This window comes from Vigna unguiculata, chromosome 5, assembly GCF_004118075.2.
Source record: "Vigna unguiculata cultivar IT97K-499-35 chromosome 5, ASM411807v1, whole genome shotgun sequence".
NCBI lineage: Eukaryota > Viridiplantae > Streptophyta > Magnoliopsida > Fabales > Fabaceae > Vigna > Vigna unguiculata.
In genome coordinates this window covers 31675091-31693453 of record NC_040283.1, presented here as the reverse complement: position 1 = coordinate 31693453, position 18363 = coordinate 31675091, and the positions used below count along the sequence as shown (strand labels likewise).

The following is an 18363-nucleotide window of genomic DNA, read 5'->3' as shown; positions in this document are numbered from 1 at the left end:
GGTATGCTGAACTTGCGAAATAATCTTCGGGCTCCACGGTGGGCGCCAATTGTTCTTAGGGGACCAAGTTGTACTTCACAAGTCTGGTGGACGGCTGCGGTGTTGAGTTGTCGGATGAATCTTCTAGTTCCAAGGGACTCTGGTCACGATGTAGGTGTGCTTGTAAAAGACACTTCGATGCCAAAGTCAGTGCTGGTGATGTCAGTGGTTTCAAAGAATATTTAATGCGTAATCAATGCATAGAACAGTGTGCTATTTATACCTTTTTTACCTGTGGGTCCTACCTGACATGGGCTTTCTGGCCCAATATCTGGTGGAGGGTATATGGCCCAGATGTTTGTTAAGGGTCGCCTATTGTAGAAGGGGTACCTGGTATAGGGTATGTGGTGAGGTTTTGCCAAGGTCGTATACTTAGGTGTGGTTGGGACATCAGCCTCCCAGTCTTAAGGAGAGAAGTGACGAATAGACTTAGGGGTGTCGAGACCATATGCTTATGTGCGGTTGGGACACCATGCAATCAATGTAACCTTATTGTTCATACCGAATTCATGACCACATATATAACCACCCATTTCATTGAAATCGCATGACAAGATTTATCCAAGTTCATCATTCACAATTCATGAATCACATCACTCATGCAAATTCATTCATCTCATACTTTATAAATTCATACCAAGACATACATATATCACAAAATAGTATTCATCCCAAATAAATGAGTGCCAACATTTAAGTACCTGCAATTCCATACAATCAAGCACAACCGTCTACCATAATTCTTACACCAAAATTCCTAAGAAAAATTATTATCACAAAACCAAAATCATTGTAGTAATGCGTGACACAATTTTCAAGCTACAGATATCTAATTGACGATCCAACCAATCAAACCATAAAATAGCATGTTATGAACCAAATGTCAAAATTTGAGCTCAATCCAACGGTTAATGAGTAGGGAAAGTCAATTTTACTAAAACTGCGCGTATTAGAAACACACACAGTCGCCCAACGACCAAAGGCACTTGCTCAGCGACTCTGCGACGCATCCAGAATACGATAAATAACGTCAAATATCACAGTTTCATGAACATTTGAACCCTAACTTAGAAATATACCAAAAACTAACGTTTTCCCCAATCTCTTCTCATATTTCACAAAACATTATTCGTATAAAATAGAAATAACATGAAACCCTAGCTTCCCTTACCTGGAAAGGGTTTAGCAGAGGATTCTAACACCACATTAGTGAGTACAGCAGCTCCAAGAACATTTTAGGGAGTTGGAAAATAGTGGAACCATTCAAAATGGGTTGCCAAGGTGAACCCTAGGTAGACTCAAGACTACAAAGCTGAAAACAATGAAGACACAGGAAAAATTAGTTACGTGAGCAGAAACAATGGAGTTGCATGAGCTCGAAGAGGGAAATGTCCAAACCCTAGCAGAGCTTTTACTAGAAGGGAAAGAGGGTAAGAACATTGTCTTTGCAAAGTGTGGCAGAATGAGAGGGGTTAGGCTGCCTTAGGGGCTTTGGACACCCTATGGGCCAACCCTATGGGCCAGCCCTATGCCCAACTAATTTGGGGCAGCCCTTTTTAAATTAGGGCAGAAATAAAAATAGGGTTTTACATTCTCCCCAACAACAAAAATTTTTGTCCTCGAAAATTCTTCGATGGGATAGAAAGAAAATCGCTTTTTCCTCATGCCCTCCGACAACCACCACCTAGACATGACAGATTTGATGACTCCAACACCTATAGTCACCGAAAACTTTACCTTTGTGCTATGCGATATGTGTCCAACAATGTAAATTGGGTTAGTCACTACACTCGAACTAACTTCCAACTTGCAACCTTAACACTGAGATTGCTCCCTCATACTTGCCCAACTAACTTGTATCTGATATACTGACTCACCCACCATATGCTCTCCCATACCTCTTGTAGGTTTTTATCAAAGTCTCATATCACTTTAAGTCTCAAACTAAAGCATGTTCGTTATCACTTCCCGTCACCTTGTTCGCTCCTTTATGCATCACTCCACTGACTTGATCACTATTGAGTTCTGGCCTACTACCTCACCATCAGCTCTCTTGACCACTTTTACGCATAAAGACACTCATAACATCTTGCATTCTGTACTACCTCAACCAATGGTAGCAAAATCCACAAGTAAGTCATTCCATTTCCAAATTACATTTCCCGCTTTAACAACCACCAAATTCATTTCGGCATCTCACCTTCATTTCTGATCTACTAACTTGTAACCATCCTTCCACAAAAGCCTTAGAACCATGTCTTTCCTTGACTTGAAATTTTTAGTTTGATTTATGCCTATCAATTCTAATATACTTTTCAACCAAGATTTTTCTGAATTGCTTCTTCCCCAACCTTGTTGAGAGACTCACTAATTCTAGTCGGATGACTAAACTAATGAAATCTCCTCACACATTCTCTTTCCAACCCAAGCACTTATGTTTCTCGATCAACCCTTACTTTTAACTCGTCAAATCACGGATCTTGAATTCCATTCCCTGGCTAAACATCTACTCTCACTTTCTCAATTCCAAGTTGGCACTCTAGCTTGAAATCATAACTCAAACCATCTCCTACTACTTTTGCACAACTTTCTCTAAGTAACCCCATAATTCCAACTCTAAATTATTCTCTGAACATCTTTAATTGATACTCATAAGAATGACACGTTAGTTGTTCAACAAGAACTAGTTGTCGTAGTAATACTTTAGGTCGTGAGTAAGATAGTTCTTTTCACGCACCTCTTACCCTTCATAAGTATCACTTGTCGTCATCATGTTGCGCTACCCTAATCAACACACAAAGTTACTTATCTATTTACTCAAAATGATGATCCTTTCATGTCTGCCGTGACAAGGAATCAATCATCGCTGAGAAACCTTCCTCCAAAACTTCAATGGAACTTGCAAAACCCTTTTGACTCCCCTGTTTATAGACTTAACATCCTATTTTCTCAACATCGCATCCACCCTTTTTAAACCATATGTCTTACTAGTCACTCCGACCTTTGTCAATACTCCTCTCGAACATTCTAAGGACTCTTTTCACACTTGGAAAACTCGTAGCTAAACCTTGATGATACCACTAACTTGTTTGAAATTTCTTACCTTCATCATGTTTCCACCCCCTTAAAACCATAGGCCAAAAAGTCTATCCTCCCTTATCCAACGTTTACCCTTGAACAGTCTATCCTCCCACTTCCTTGATAAGTGCCAAAAATGAGTAATTTTCATATGAAATGAGGGCACTTATGTTCTTAATTTATGTTTATATCATGATTGATTCTCTCTAAATCTAGAAAAGAATGAGCTTCCAAGTTTTTGTTGAAAAGAAGTCACTTGATCCCTGTTTTGTGTAAATTTCAGGTACAATAGAGTAGAGAAAGGAAAGAACTTAAGATGAGCAAAGGAGAAAGCAAGAAACAGAGAAAATAGGGAAGAAATGCTGTCAAGGTCACTCAAAACCAAAGCATGCTCGCCTAAGCTAAAGCCATTACCGCCATTCTTGCCTAAGCGACGCAGGACCTCGCTTAAGCGAGCGATCATGCAGTGGAGACCCTCTCTTGCCGCCATTCTCGCCCAAGCGAGATCAGATGCTGCCAATCTCGCCTAAGCAAGATCCTTTCTTCAGCTCGAAGTACTCTTGCTCGCCTAAGCGAGATGTTGGCTTCAGCATGTCTCGCCCAAGCGAGAGGCTTTCTTTAGGATGAAAAATGTTGTCTCGCTCAAGCGAGACTTAGGTAGCTTGAGCGAGACCTTCGTGGGTATAAATTCTCCGTGCATCAGGAAGTGAAGGCAGCTAAAGATTTTGGAAGAGGAGTGCATCCGTGCTGCAGAGCTGCTACCAGGAGCATAACACAGATCATATTTCTTCTTCTTCTTCTTTAGTTCTTAGGATTTGATAGCTACCATGAGTGGCTAATCTTCTCCTTTGGGATTGAATGTAATCTACTCGAACTTGGATATAATCTGGTGATATTTATATATAGCATTTCTGTTTTACTCAATATTAGTATTATTGTTCTACTCTTAATGCTTACTTCTATCTGATCAATAGATGTTTTGATTTCGATTTTGATTTTTAGATCTGACTGGAAAGTATTTCTGAAAATCTGATTTGAACAATGATACTTGATATACTGTGATGCTAGGAATAGATCTCAATATATCAATTGCTTTTAACACTCGATCCTAATGCTGGATAGTTTGTTGAATATGTGAGGAATCAATATTCAGGGAACTAATCTTATGAATTTTATAGCGAGGGATCGGTATAAATGAATTTTGAGTGTGCATCAATATTAGTATTTTCAGATGTTATATATTATATTCATCCAGATTACAGACAAGGGAGATAGATGAAATTCAATCCCAGTTTCTTTTACTGTATTTTTCTAAACTTTTCCGCTTTTATTGTATTCATTTTATGCAATAGTTAATGTCAAGTCAAATTAAAATCTTTGTACATATGCTGATTGAGATAATTATTAATTTTCACTGAATCCGTTCCTCGTGGGTTCGACACTCCTACTTTAAATCATTATACTACAGTTGACTTTTGGTACGCTTGCCAAGAGACCAACAAGTATTTTTGGCACTGTTGCCGGGGAACGGTGTTCTTTTGAAATTTCTAGTTATCTCATCCAACTTTGTGTATATTTTTCTTTATTAGATAGCTTATTAAATTTTTCCTTTGTACTAATCCTTGCTTGAGCTATTTTGATTTATGCTCTTAAGATGTCAGGTTCCTGAAGATCGATTAGCATTTGACCCGGAGATAGAAAAGATAGCTAGAAGGACAAGAGGCAAAAGCAAAAGGAAGCAAGGAAAGACAAGGGAAGAATCTTCATGTACTTCCATCACATCTCAATCAGAAAACATGGAGAATCAAAGACCAGCTCCAGCCAGAAAGACACTTGGAGATATGCTATGCAGCAAGGGCCAAGATATTTTTCTAGCATAGCAATACCACCCACCACCAAAACTTTGGAGATGAAGCCAGCCTTCCTCAGCTTGATCAGTTCTCATCAATTCACTGGAATGGATAATGAAGATCCATATACTCACCTTTCTACGTTCTATGAATTGATAGGAACCATGGGCTTTCAAGAAGGAGATCTTGAGCATGTATACATGCGTTTGTTTCCTTTTTCTTTGGCAGGTAAAGCAAAGGAATGGCTTAAGTCACATCCAAATCAGAGTTTGAACAGCTGGAAGGATGTTGAAGAGAAATTCTTGAACATATTCTTTCCACCATCTCGCTACATCAAAGCCAAAGCTGATATTTCAACGTTTAGGCAAGGACCAGATGATCCATTCTGTGAAGATTGGGAGCGGTTCAATTCCTTATTGAGGAAATGCCCAAATCACGGATTTGAAGATATTGCTCAGCTGAACATATTCTGCAATGGTTTGAGGCCTGACACTAAGATGATATTAGATGCAGCAGCAGGTGGAACAATGATGAGTGTAGATGCGGAGCAAGCAACAAGAATCATTGAGGCATTAGCATCCACAGATCATCAAGCTCAACATAATAGGCAAACTATTCAGAGGAAGGGAGTGCTTGATCTTAGTACTACAGATGCGATCTTAGCTCAGAATAAAATTCTGACTCAACAGATTGAAGCACTGACGAAGCAGATGTCTAAATTACTAGAGCAGTTGCAAGTTGTGCAATCTTCTCCTAGTCAACAACCCATGAGATGTGACTTTTGCGGAGGCGATCATCCAAATGGTCATTGTTCTTATCAAAGTAGCTCACAAGGAGAAGTTCAATACGTGAGTAACCAAGGAAGACCAGGAAATTTCTCCAATAATAATAACTTTTCACAGGGGTGGAGAAATAATCAAAATCAGAATTTTGGATGGAAGCCAGATGCTGGTCCTTCAAACAGACAACCTCCTTACCAACAGCAACAACAACAGTATCCTTCTGTGCATGACAGAACAACTAAACTAGAGGATACTCTAGAAAAGTTTATGCAAGCTTCTTTGACCAATCAGAAATATACAGAAGCTTCAATCAGAAATCTTGAAATACAGCTTGGACAATTGGCTAAGCAATTATCAGATCAGCAAGCAGGTCAATTTTCAGCCAACACTCAGACTAATCCGAAGGAGCACTGTAATTCAATTACTACCAGAAGTGGTAAAATTGTGGGAAGAGGGATTGGAGACAACCTGGTTGTAGAGGAGGAGGTATTGGAGGAACTAGAGAGAAAGAAGAAAATGAGTGTGAGGGAGAGGAAGAACAAAATAAAAGAGAGTTTGTAAATAGAAGAGAAGAAAAAGAAGAAAAAAATAAAAATAAGGAGAAAAAGAGGGAGAAGGGTGAGAAATAGGTACCCCAGTTGAAAAACCTTTCATACCCTCAAAACCCTTCGAAAAAGGACAAGGAGAGACAGTTTGCAAGGTTCATGGATATTTTCAAGCGACTACAGATTAATATTCCTTTTTTGGATGCTATGGAGCAGATGCCAACTTATGCAAAATTCATGAAAGAGCTCCTAACAAAGAAAAGAAGATTTTCTGAAGAGATAGTGGAGCTGGAAGCAGGGTGCAGTGCTACAATCCAGAAATCATTACCTCAGAAATCCAAAGACCCTGGGAGCTTCACAATTCCAGTCACAATTGGAACATTGCCAGCAGATAAAGCATTGCTCGACTTGGGTGCAAGTATAAATTTGATGCCTCTGTCTATGCTACGAAGAATAGGAGATCTGGAAGTAAAGCCTACAAGGATGACATTGCAATTAGCTGACAGATCTTTGAAGAATCCATATGGAGTGGCACAGGATGTTTTAGTTAAAGTTGACAAATTCATATTTCCAGTCGATTTTGTTGTGATGGATATTGAGGAAGACATTGAAGTTCCTCTGATACTGGGAAAACCTTTCATGAAAACAGCCAAGGTCATTATTGATGTTGATGATACCAAACTGAAGGTCAGAGTGCAGGATGATGAAGTCAACTTTAATGTATTTGAGGCAATGCAACACACTAAAGACAAACAACAACGTTTCAAAGTGGATGTGATAGATGAAACTTTTTTATCAACTAGGAAGCTGATGTGATCCCAATAAGGCTTATAGCTTGGGCAACGCCTAGGCCCAAATCATGCACAAGGCCCAATCCATGGCCCACATGCATCTCAAGCCCAAGCCCATCAAGAGGCCCAATAACAAGAGGCATGTTCAAAAAGATCCAATTGGGCTTCATTCAAGATGGTCCAAACCCACATGGGCTTCTCAGACTCTTCACATTGGCCAAAGAAGATATGAAGATTTGAAGAGGTGTATCAAAGAGCAATAGAATAGCAATAAGATTGGCCCATTGTTTAGGCCTTGCTTTCTAGAATAATAAGTCAAACAATGAGTAGTTCAATTGATAAAATTGGGCTTGACTAAGCCCAATAGGAGATTTGGCCATGAGCTATCAAAAGAGCCAAGGTGGACTAAGTGGAAGTCAACACTTCTTCCTACACCTTATGGATCCAAAGCATCCAAGGGTTAGGAATGCTTCCTCCTTTTCCAAGGCATCATCCAATGGCCAAGATCAAGCCTTCTTCTCCAAGCTTGATCTAAGGGCCAAGATCAAGGCCCACTCCATCTAATGGCTCTCCTTTCTCATGTGTAAATGGCTTCATATAAAAGCCAAAATTTCACTCATTTGTAGACACTCTTGAAATTTTAAGCAATAGATGCAACTTGAGTTGAGAGCACTCCTCCCTCTATTGCCTTTGAGAGTCACCACTTTCTAGAGATTTCCTCTCTCTACCTCTAGCCACCTTCCTTAGGCTAGCATAGATTAGGAAATCCTATCACCTTTTTCACCTTCCATTGCTTGCAAGTGCCTTCCAACTTGCCTCCATTCCTTCATCCATTTTCGCTGCACATGGAGCTCTTCATGCACCTTTGGAGCTCCACCAGAAGCAAGTGACAAAAGAAAACCCTTTAAAAAAGGCTATAGCTGGTGTTCATGATGATAAGGCAGCAGGAGAAAAAAGAAAATTATAGCTGCCAGAATTGGAGGAAAGGAGACTCAGCGCTTATGAGTCCTCTAAGCTCTACAAGGAAAAGATGAAAGCTTATCATGACTAGAAAATTCTCAAAAGAGAATTTTATCCGGGCCAATCAGTGTTATGGTTCAATTCCAGGTTGAGATTATTCCCTAGAAAGCTAAAATCAAAGTGGTCAGGACCATTTCTTGTCAAAGATGTGAAACCCTATGGAGCCATTGAGCTAGAGGATCCTGAATCTAAAAGGAGTTGGGTTGTAAAGGGGCAAAGGTTGAAGCCCTATCTTGGTGGTGAGATTGATAGGCTCGCCACAATCATTCAACTGGATGAACCTTAAATGAAACAGGCGTCAGGCTCGTGACGTTAAACAAGCGCTTCTTGGGAGGCAACCTAGTGTTTTAATTATGTTATTGCACTTCAATTTCATCTTTTGCGATTAAATATGTTTGTGTATGTAATTATGTGTTTGTGTTTATAGCTCTATGTTTGTGTGTCAAAAGGTGAATTTTAGCATCCAATCATCTCAATAAGGCAAACCATGCAATTTTGGTTGTTTTCAAACAAAACTGGTATTTTAAGCATGGGAATGAGTTTTGGTGCTAGAATTGAGATCATCAAATGCTAAAAATTGCCTTGTTTTGGCCAAATTGTGAAATTTGAGTTTGATAGCTTGATTTTTAGTTTGTTGATGTGAAACCTTTTGGAATGATAGAGAATTGATTGAAGTATGGTTTGATGTGTGTTTTTGAGTTATTTGTATTGAAAGGATCATGAATCAAGTGAGTGAAAGTTAAGAAAAAATTGAAAAGTGGCAAAATCAGAGTTTTCCAAAACTGCACGAAATCTCACCCAAGCTAAACATGTCTCGCCTGGGCGAGATATGCAGAACCTGAGCCAACAAATTTTGCTCATATACTCGCTTAGGCGAGTAGTGTCTCGCCTGGGCGAGAATGCCCTGTGCCAGGGGTGTTTTGGGCGAAACAGTCTCGCCTGCGCAAGACTCTTTAAGGTTTCTGCACATGCTCATATCGCTTAAGCGAGGCTGTGTCGCTTAAGCGAGAAATCGCGCTTAAGTGAGGGACAAGGGCAGAACTCACCCACTTTTCTTTCCCCAAACCCTCGCTCACAACTCTCACTTACATTCTCTCTTTCTCATTCTGGGCGCACCTTCACTCACTCTTTTCTCTGCATTTTAGCTCACAAATTTCTTCCTTCCTTTGCTAATTCCTCTTCAAGGTAAGTTCTACTTTTCTTTCTCTTCAATTTCACCAAGCATAGTCATGTTTTTGTGCTCTTGCAAACCCTAGGTAGTGCCCATGTTTTGTTTGCTGCATTGTGCGTTTATATTGTGAAAATTAATATAAATTGATGCTGTAACAGAGTAATGTAGGTTGTTTATGCACGAATTGGTTCAAAAATTTCATATTTTAAGAGTGCATCCAAGCTGTTTGACGAAATGCTTGACTTAATTTTGTTCTTGGTTGGTCATTTAAGTTTGTAAAAGCTGACTTGGCATGATTTTGGTGGGTTAATTTTCATCCTTGCAGGTCAATGGCTAGAACAAAGACAACATCTAGACTTCCCGCTACTAAACCCAATAAAGGGAAGAGGAGAAGACGTGCAAGTAGCCATTCTCCTGAAAGGCCAAACAACAACCTGTTTAGAGACCCGGAAAGAGAAGAACGGTATGAGAAGATAAAGAACTGGGTCTTTATCAAAGAAAGAAAGGTGGTTCTACTCCCGGACGAATATGACCCATTCTTGAATGGCCTTATCAGGAGGAATTGGATGAAGTTGGCTGACCCGCTTCCCAAATTTGATCCAGAGATTGTCAGAGAGTTTTATACAAATTCCTATTCTGAGGACAATCCTGATGAAAAGAGGTCTAAAGTTAGGGGGAGGTGGGTCAATTATGATTGAGGAGCCATAAGTGAATTCCTTGGTAATCCACTACCTCTAGAACCAGGGCAACGCTGTGACATCATAAGAAGAAGGATGAGTCATGAACCTTATGATGAAAATGAAGTGGCACTCCATATATGCGTTGCCAACCGATCTTATCAAGTCGGGCCCACTAGAAATCCTCTCAGAATTCTAAGAGGAGATATAAAAAACTTAGCCCAAGTCTGGACCACATTCTTACTTGCAAACATAGTGCCCATTGGCCACGTGTCAGACTTGAACGTCCCTAGATGTCATCTCCTTTATTGCATAATGAGGGAGGATCTAACTGTTGACATTGCCAATAATTATCTCTGAAGAAATCCACAAATTTGTGAGATACGAAGTCAACACTAGGAATGACAAGGCAAAAGGTGCTTTGGGTTTTCCGGCTTTGATCACAGCTCTTTGCCAAGATCAAGGGGTGGAGGTAGAGTTAACTGAAAAGATACGACCTTCAATCACCAAGAGATTCATTGAACACTTTTGTACCCACCCAGAGGACTTGGAGCAGCCAGGAGAGCCCCAGCTGGAACAACCAGCTGAAGACCAACCTGCTATGGAAGAACAACAAACAGGACCCACACAGCAACCTCAGCTCAACATGAATAATGAATTGCTTGAGCAAATGAGATATTTGAGGTTGCAGATGGAGCACACCCACCAGCAAAATGCTTCCATTCATAGAGGACAACTCCACCTTCAAGAGTACCTCTATCAGAATGTTCGCGGACCATACCCAGGCATGACTCCACCAGAATTCTTGACTTATCTACAGTGGCCTGGGGACAGTCCTATTTTCCCGGGGGGAAGTGGACCTGCTGCAGGTGAGGGACCATCAGGAGCTGCAGACAGAGATGACTTTACTGCTGACACAGATGGAGCAGACATTGAGGAGGAGATTGATTTTGGAGGGGATTGATTCACAGCACCATTCCACCCTTCAGAACTTTATAAATACGGTTTCATTGTTCTTTTTCTTTTAGTATTTTGCAGTATTTATGTAATTACTACTATTTTGCTTTAGTTGTTTTGGCTAGAATGCTATATTATCTAGTTAATTAACTGTTTAACTTTACTTTTTGGCTTAGTATTTTGTGCATAATACTTAGAGACAGCTAAAATTTTTTGGGAATCATTTTGAAAATCTTTCTTGAGGAAATTGGTTAAAGAGAAATCTGATTTCAGTAAGTATCCTTAGTCTAGAACAACTGAGTGAACTGAACACAGAGGTGAAAAAGGAAAATTTTGGTTGAATTCATAATTAAATAGGATTAGGATATTAGTGTTGGATAGTTAGTCAAGAAAATCAGTTGTAACAACAAGTGAGATACTAAGGAAATAAACCAAAAAACCCAGTGAGTGTGTGAATCCTTAAACAGCTTGAGTGTTTCCACTATTTGTTGACAAGTTGATATTGCTTGAGTTTTCATTTGATAACATCACATTTGAAGCATGGAAATGATTAAGGCAATTTTGTTGAATTTATAACTCAGTGCCAAATAGCCAACTTGTAAATAATCATCCTTTGATGATAGCCCATTTGAGCCTAATTGTTTGAATTATGCACCTTAACCTTAAATTGAATTATTATCCTTTCCCTTTGCACACTTAGGGATAGAGAGCATAGGTGCATTTTTCAATTGTAAGGGTAATTGGTTGGTAGAATTGAACTTAAGGAAGAAAAGGGCTGAGTATCATAATTCACTCTTTAGTATTATGTAGGAATGTATATATTTACACACAAAAAAAAAGGAAAGAAAAGAAAAGAACAAAAAGAGATAAGAGTGAATTATGAATGAAAAAGAAACTTGGTGTATTGAGGTCTGAATTGTGAGGAATGGAGAGTAGAATTGGGTTTGAATTGTAGCTATGCTCTTTTTTCTAAGTTGTGCTTTTGGTAATCTTGAAAAACCATTATTCTTGAAAGCCTAGCCTCATTACAACCTTGAAAAGACCTTAAGATCCATGCTGATTGTGTGTTTGTGGTTGGATTGAAAATGACTAGCAATTTTGATTTATTGAAATTCAGTGGAAAATGAGAGAGACACATGCCTGTAAGATTTAAAAGAGAATTTCCTTGGTTAGCATCACTTGTTCTTACAATTAGTTTTCCTGAAAAATTGGCTGCACTCTTATCCTAGTGTTGTTTGATAATTGGATTCACCATTTGCTTCTGATTTTGAATCTGTGGTTGAGAATGCAAAAGTTGTCTGGTCAGGAACTGTGAAAATGATTTCTCAATAACCAATTTCAGAATTAGAGTTTTGATTGGTTGTTACATCATATTACTTTGCTTGAGGACAAACAAGATGCTAGGTTGGGGGGAGTAACTCTCCTTTAAGATTCATCAAACTCGTAGTCATCCTTGTCGTTATATTTAGTATAAGCCACTACTTCTCCAACATCTCCCAACTTCCGTATTTACTTCAAATTCTCAGTAGGAACCATCCAATTAGAAATTATTGGAACAAGTCCTCTTTCAGACACCAATGCAAAAGTGAACTCTACCACACCAAGGTTAAAATTCTAATACTTTTAGTATACATCTACAAACTCTTCTGCTATCGAGATCCTTTGCGTCTATTATTCACTTTCCTTTATCAGATGACTCTAATTCACGTGACACTCTGCCCCCCCCCCCCCTCTAACTATTTAGTTTGATCCGTACTTCATACGCAATCACTAACTTATCTCTTTTAAATCAAAGAACACCACCTTGTTGGTCGTCTCAACTCATCGGAATGAGATTGAGAAAATAACCAATTCACCCTTGAGACTATGTCCCAACCTTGCAAAGGAAACAATTCAAATTGGCTTTGAATTTAAACGTTTTGATCACCACGAAGGCACCACACACCCGAGCGAATCTTCACTTGGTCACTACTGTAACAAAAACCACCTCCTCAAACTCAGCTCCTTCTTGCAGACAACCATGACTCATATACCATATTGGCGACATCAAAGAGTGTAGAACCCTAAGCGAAGCCAAAACCCATAATCCAATCACCACCTTTGTAACTTGTATCTTTTAAATTAGATCACCTGTGCTGGCCACTTTAGTGCCAATCCTCGCAAACACTCTCATAGCTACTCAAAAACTTTTGTTTTCCTTTCCCCTTTCCTTGTGTTGTGACATTACTAATTGTCCTTCCCTACAAGAACAAACTTAACTATGTGCTTCTCCTTCTGATGCTTGAAATCGTCCATCTCATATCCAATGTCAATCCTTCCTCTTTTGTGGGCCACTTTACTTAGAACATCCCTTCTCCTCCTAACTTGGGTAACTACTACTGCTGAGAAGACTCGACTACTCCTTTCAGAATTGATCTGGTATATAACTCCTAATATACTCCCTTCTCCTATAACATCATCGCACTTGGCTTATCTTCAAAGCTCTGCCTCCCATAAGCTTCCATCTTCACGTCTGCCTTTCATATACAGTTCACAGCCTCCACCCTCAACCTCAAACCTCCCACAATGTTACCCTTCCAACCTTAGACATTGTCAAGGTGTAAAATCAAGTTGATTTCTCAAACCTTGCCACATGAGCACGCACCGATATCTTCTCATATACTAATCTTTGAGCTCAACTCTTCTTCTAAAACTTGTGGTGTACGATCTTAGAACTTGATTTTGTACCTCTCTATCAGCCCAAAGCGTTGCTTCTTAACTTTCAACATCATTTCTCAGCCCTCTAAACCAAGACTCAACTTTCATCATCTATCAATATACAATCTTCTACATCTTCGCACCTTTGACACAAGAGATTTCCTCCTAGGCCCCACCAATCTTGGTAAGGGTGAGTAGGTCAAGTTTCCTTCATCGCTACAGACACGAGACACAAAACACAGAGGTGTAACAGGACAAACTATAACATACAAGGCAACACTCCATCATCTACAAACATCCAAACCTTTCGTCTGTTACCCATCTTTCCCAAACCATTAGAATTAAGAAAGGAAAAAAAACCTTTGATCTAGTCATGAGTGTGCACCCTCATCACTTTATCAAGACATTTTCCGTTCTTAAAACTTTTGGTTTCACTAACAACCTCGACTAGACTTGGAACCTTATGCCCGCGAGGCATGACAAACCTACAACCTCAGGTCATCCTAAGGACGAACTGCTATGATACCATTAATGTAACGTCTCATTTAATTAATAAGCATAATTAAAAGAAATGTCACACACAAATAGTATAGCAGTGTAGTCCTAGGGTCTTAAACACAACCCCTACGAAACCCTAGGCACACCACGATGCCAAAAGTATACCAATTACAACATTCAACAGCAACCCAAAGGAAATTAAAGGAAGAAAGCTAATACATGGGTCATAGCCCAGGAATAAAGCCCAAAAAGACACAGATCCAGTCCAAGCAGACTATGCAGCAGAACCTCCATCACCCTGATTATTTCGGGGAGTTCTCACCTCTGCTCATATCAACAAGTTGATGATCATTGCAAAAGAAAAGACCACACCACGGAACATACAACCACAAATAGTAGGGTAAGCTAGAGCACAAAAATAAATTTCATCATGCAATCAGATACACTTTTGTAGTCAACTATATATATAACACCCAAGCATGTTATGACTTTCAAACCAATACACTAAGACTCGACTCGACTTATCCGAATACATATAACCTGGTCAGATTCAGTGGATGCTTGCACTTGTGATGGATACCTTTGCTCACCCCCGAGCTGCTCACCCCCGAGCTACTCACCCCCGAGCTATGTGTTACAAGTGTTATAATGAATCAATTCCCCCACACACAAGGTTAGCCCTTAATGGGTTTCAGGCCTCCTACTACTCTCACCATAGGAGTCAGTCCACTCTAAGTAAGACTAACTGACTCCTTAGAATGTCAGGATGCAACCTTACCTTGAATCCTTACCAAATTATATAGATGGGGCACCACCATGGACTCCCACTAATAGGGGCCATGGAATTACGTCCCGACCACTGAAGCACCACCAGGAAGTCTCACCTAGAGAATCATGGAGTTACGTACTGACAACATACCAATCACATTCCAAACAAACAAATAATATTGATCATGCATTTAACACCTCACGCCATCCTTTGTAACCCATCCTCATTCATATTCCATGTTGATTTCATACCATCCCATTCTTCCCAATTCGGGGATATAGAACTTCACCTCATACCAATACCATGCCATCAATGTAACATTATTGTTCATATCGAATTCATGACCACATATATAACCACCCATTTCATTGAAATCGCATGCCAAGATTTATCCAAGTTCATCATTCACAATCCATGAATCACATCACTCATGCAAATTCATTCATCTCATACTTTATAAATGCATACCAAGACATACATATATCACAAAATAGTATTCATCCCAAATAAATGAGTGCCAACATTTAAGTACCTGCAATTCCATACAATCAAGCACAACCCACAACTATAATTCTTACACCAAAATTCCTAAGAAAATTTATTATCACAAAACCAAAATCATTGCAGTAATGCGTGACACATTTTTTAAGCTACAAACATCTAATCGACGATCCAACCGGTGCAATCATAAAATAGCATGTTATGAACCAAAGGTCAAAATTTGAGCTCAATCCAACGGTTAATGAGTCGGGAAAGTCAATTTTACTAAAACTGCACGTATTAGAAACACACACAGTCGCTGCACGACTGTGCGACGCATCCAGAATATGATATATAACGTCAAATATCATAGTTTCATAAACATTTGAACCCCTAACTTAGAAATATACCAAAAACTAACGTTTTCCCCAATCTCTTCTCATATTTCACAAAACATTATTCGTATAAAATAGAAATAACGTGAAACCCTAGCTTCCCTTACCTGGAAAGGGTTTAGCAGAGGATTCTGACACCACATTAGTGAGTACAGCAGCTCCAAGAACATTTTAGGGAGCTGGAAAACAGTGGAACCATTCAAAATGGGTTACCAAGGTGAACCCTAGTTAGACTCAAGACTACAAAGCTGAAAACAAAGAAGACACAGGAAAAATTACTTACGTGAGCAGAAACAATGGAGTTGCATGAGCTCGAAGAAGGAAATGTCCAAACCCTAGCAGAGCTTCTATTAGAAAGGAAAGAGGGTAAGAGCACTGTCTTTGCAAAGTGTGGCAGAATGAGAGGGGTTAGGCTGCCTTAGAGGTTTTGGACACCCTACGGGCTAGCCCTAGGCCCAACTAATTTGGGGCAACCCTTTTTAAATTAGGGCAGAAATAAAAAGAGGGTTTTACAATGTTCCATTATTGTTGTGTGCCTTTAAAATGACCAAAATCATGTGTAATTACACTATTTTTTGTAATTTTGGATGTGCCTACACGTCGTTGGATGCTAAACGTTGGTTCTGACGCTGAACGCTGATTTTGGGCGTTGACCGACCAGTTTTATGAGAGGTCTGGCGCTGAGCGCTGGTGTTAGGCGCTATTGTTTTTCTAGTTGCGCAGTTTTCTTAAAACTGAGTTTTCATGTTCGTTAATTGTTAGATTAGGCTAAAATTTTGACAGTTAGTTCATAACATGTTTTTCTTTAGTTTAAATGATATGATCATAGTTTGGACGTCTGTAGTTGTAGGTATATGTCACGCATGAATGCTGGTTTTTCATGGTGATATTGTGTTGGTATTTTCTTGTGCTAGATCTTGATAGGCTCTGCTTGTAGTAAATTGGATGTTGGGCATGATGAATGATGAATTATGTATGTTAAAAATAATTATGATGATGGTATGATGTCAATGTGTTGTGATACATGTGATTCTAATACCTTGATGTGCATGTGTGGTTATTGATCATGAATGTGGATAATCACGAGATTGTCGAGTGATGTGTAATCATGATCAGATAGTGTGTGTCCTTGGACATGAATGTAATGAAAAGTGACTCTATGTGATTGTATTGCGGGTGCACTTGATCGGACCTCTTGATATTAGTAATGGGAAGTTGTAAACTTCGCCAAGGCTCGATATGAGTAATGGGAAGTTGTAAACTTTGTCGAGGCTCAATATGAGTAATGGGAAGTTGTAAACTTCATCTGGGCTCGATATAAACATTGGGAAGTTGTATACTTCGTCGGAGCTCTTGATATGAGTAATATGAAACGGTAAACTTCTTCAGGGCTTGCTATGAGAGTAATGGGAAATGGTGTAACATCCCGGTAGGATATTACTTAGAAATAAATAAAATAAACGACATAAATAAATTCCTCATTTATTAGTAAACCATTTTCCCAAAACGCGAGAAATTTAAAACCTTAAACATCCACCATAAAATATTAAAAGTCAAAATACTCTGAATCCCTTTTACAATTTAAAGATCCAAGAAAAACAGTAAAATTCGATAATTAAAATTACATGGAAATTAAATAACAAGCTTCATAAAATTCCCATGCCACTGTTCCCACTCTCCGCCATTATGTAAATCCTGGCTCACCTGCAACATCATCTGCTCCCGGAAAACAAGTTACCCGATCATCGCCACACACAAACAGATAGGATGAGTTATGCACAAAGATATAAATAAATATGAATTACTCCCACCCGATAAATCACAATCACTTAATCATCATTTATAATAAAATATTCATTCCTCACTCATAACACTATGAGTTTATGCATGCACTCTTAATTATTGGGACTTTATGTACTACCACGACCCTCCTCGCTCGTGGTCCAACCTACAAGCCTATCCCACTTGTAGTCCTGCTTCACAGACTCCCTTGCCCATCATTCGAACTCCTCACTCGGACCCGGACCGCATACCTGCCTTTCCTACTATGAACTCCCTCGCTCATAGCATTCTCAAGTTGAGCATAAAACGAACTCCCTCGCTCACTCATCCCAATGAGAGTACCTCTAGTGAACTAAACTGTTCACATTCCGCATGTAGTCCACCCATCACAAACTCCTCGTTCGCGACTCAAAACCAAGCACATCCCAAAATCCTATGGACTTAGTCCTTCAAGCCCAAACACCACAAACACAAGCATGTAATTCCTATACCTTAGGAAATAGCAAACAAACCAGCTCAAACAGCACACATAAGCATAAAAGTTGCAGCATTCTAGCTTAAGCCAGGGACCTTCGCCCAGGCTAGTACATCAGCCTCCCTCAAGCTAACCCGCCTCGCTTGAGCAAGTATGAAACAGTGGCTGCACCACACCATCTCGCTGAGGCGAGTTCGGCTCGCCTGAGCGAGTCATACATTTGCTAAAAAACATACAGACCTCGCCTGAATGAGGATTCGATGCAAACTACATCAGACCACATCGCGACCTCACTTAGGCGAGCCATTCTCGCCTAAGTGAGAGTATCTGTCGCTCAAAGACCAAAATTTCTCGCTT

General features: G+C 39.6%; 1 protein-coding gene and 1 non-coding gene across 2 annotated transcripts; one reads left to right on the top strand and one right to left on the bottom strand.

The window, feature by feature from the left end:
* The first annotated feature begins 4882 nt into the window (after nt 1-4882).
* LOC114184611 lies at nt 4883-7110 on the top strand. Its single transcript, XM_028071928.1, has 2 exons — nt 4883-6235; nt 6511-7110. Exons 1-2 carry the CDS (start codon nt 4883-4885, stop codon nt 7108-7110), a joined length of 1953 nt encoding a protein of 650 aa, XP_027927729.1.
* LOC114186431 lies at nt 5303-5409 on the bottom strand. Its single transcript, XR_003605089.1, has one exon. It is a non-coding gene; the product is annotated as a small nucleolar RNA R71 (small nucleolar RNA).
* Nucleotides 7111-18363: the final 11253 nt, after the last annotated feature.

What these genes read in the sequence shown, in the direction of transcription:
- LOC114184611 (XM_028071928.1), top strand. Translation starts at nt 4,883, where the DNA reads ATGTACTTCCATCACATCTCAATCAGAAAACATGGAGAATCAAAGACC. An exon ending in ACCTGGTTGTAGAGGAGGAG is followed by an intron (nt 6,236 to 6,510) that starts GTATTGGAGGAA and finishes GCTATGGAGCAG; the next exon opens with ATGCCAACTTATGCAAAATT.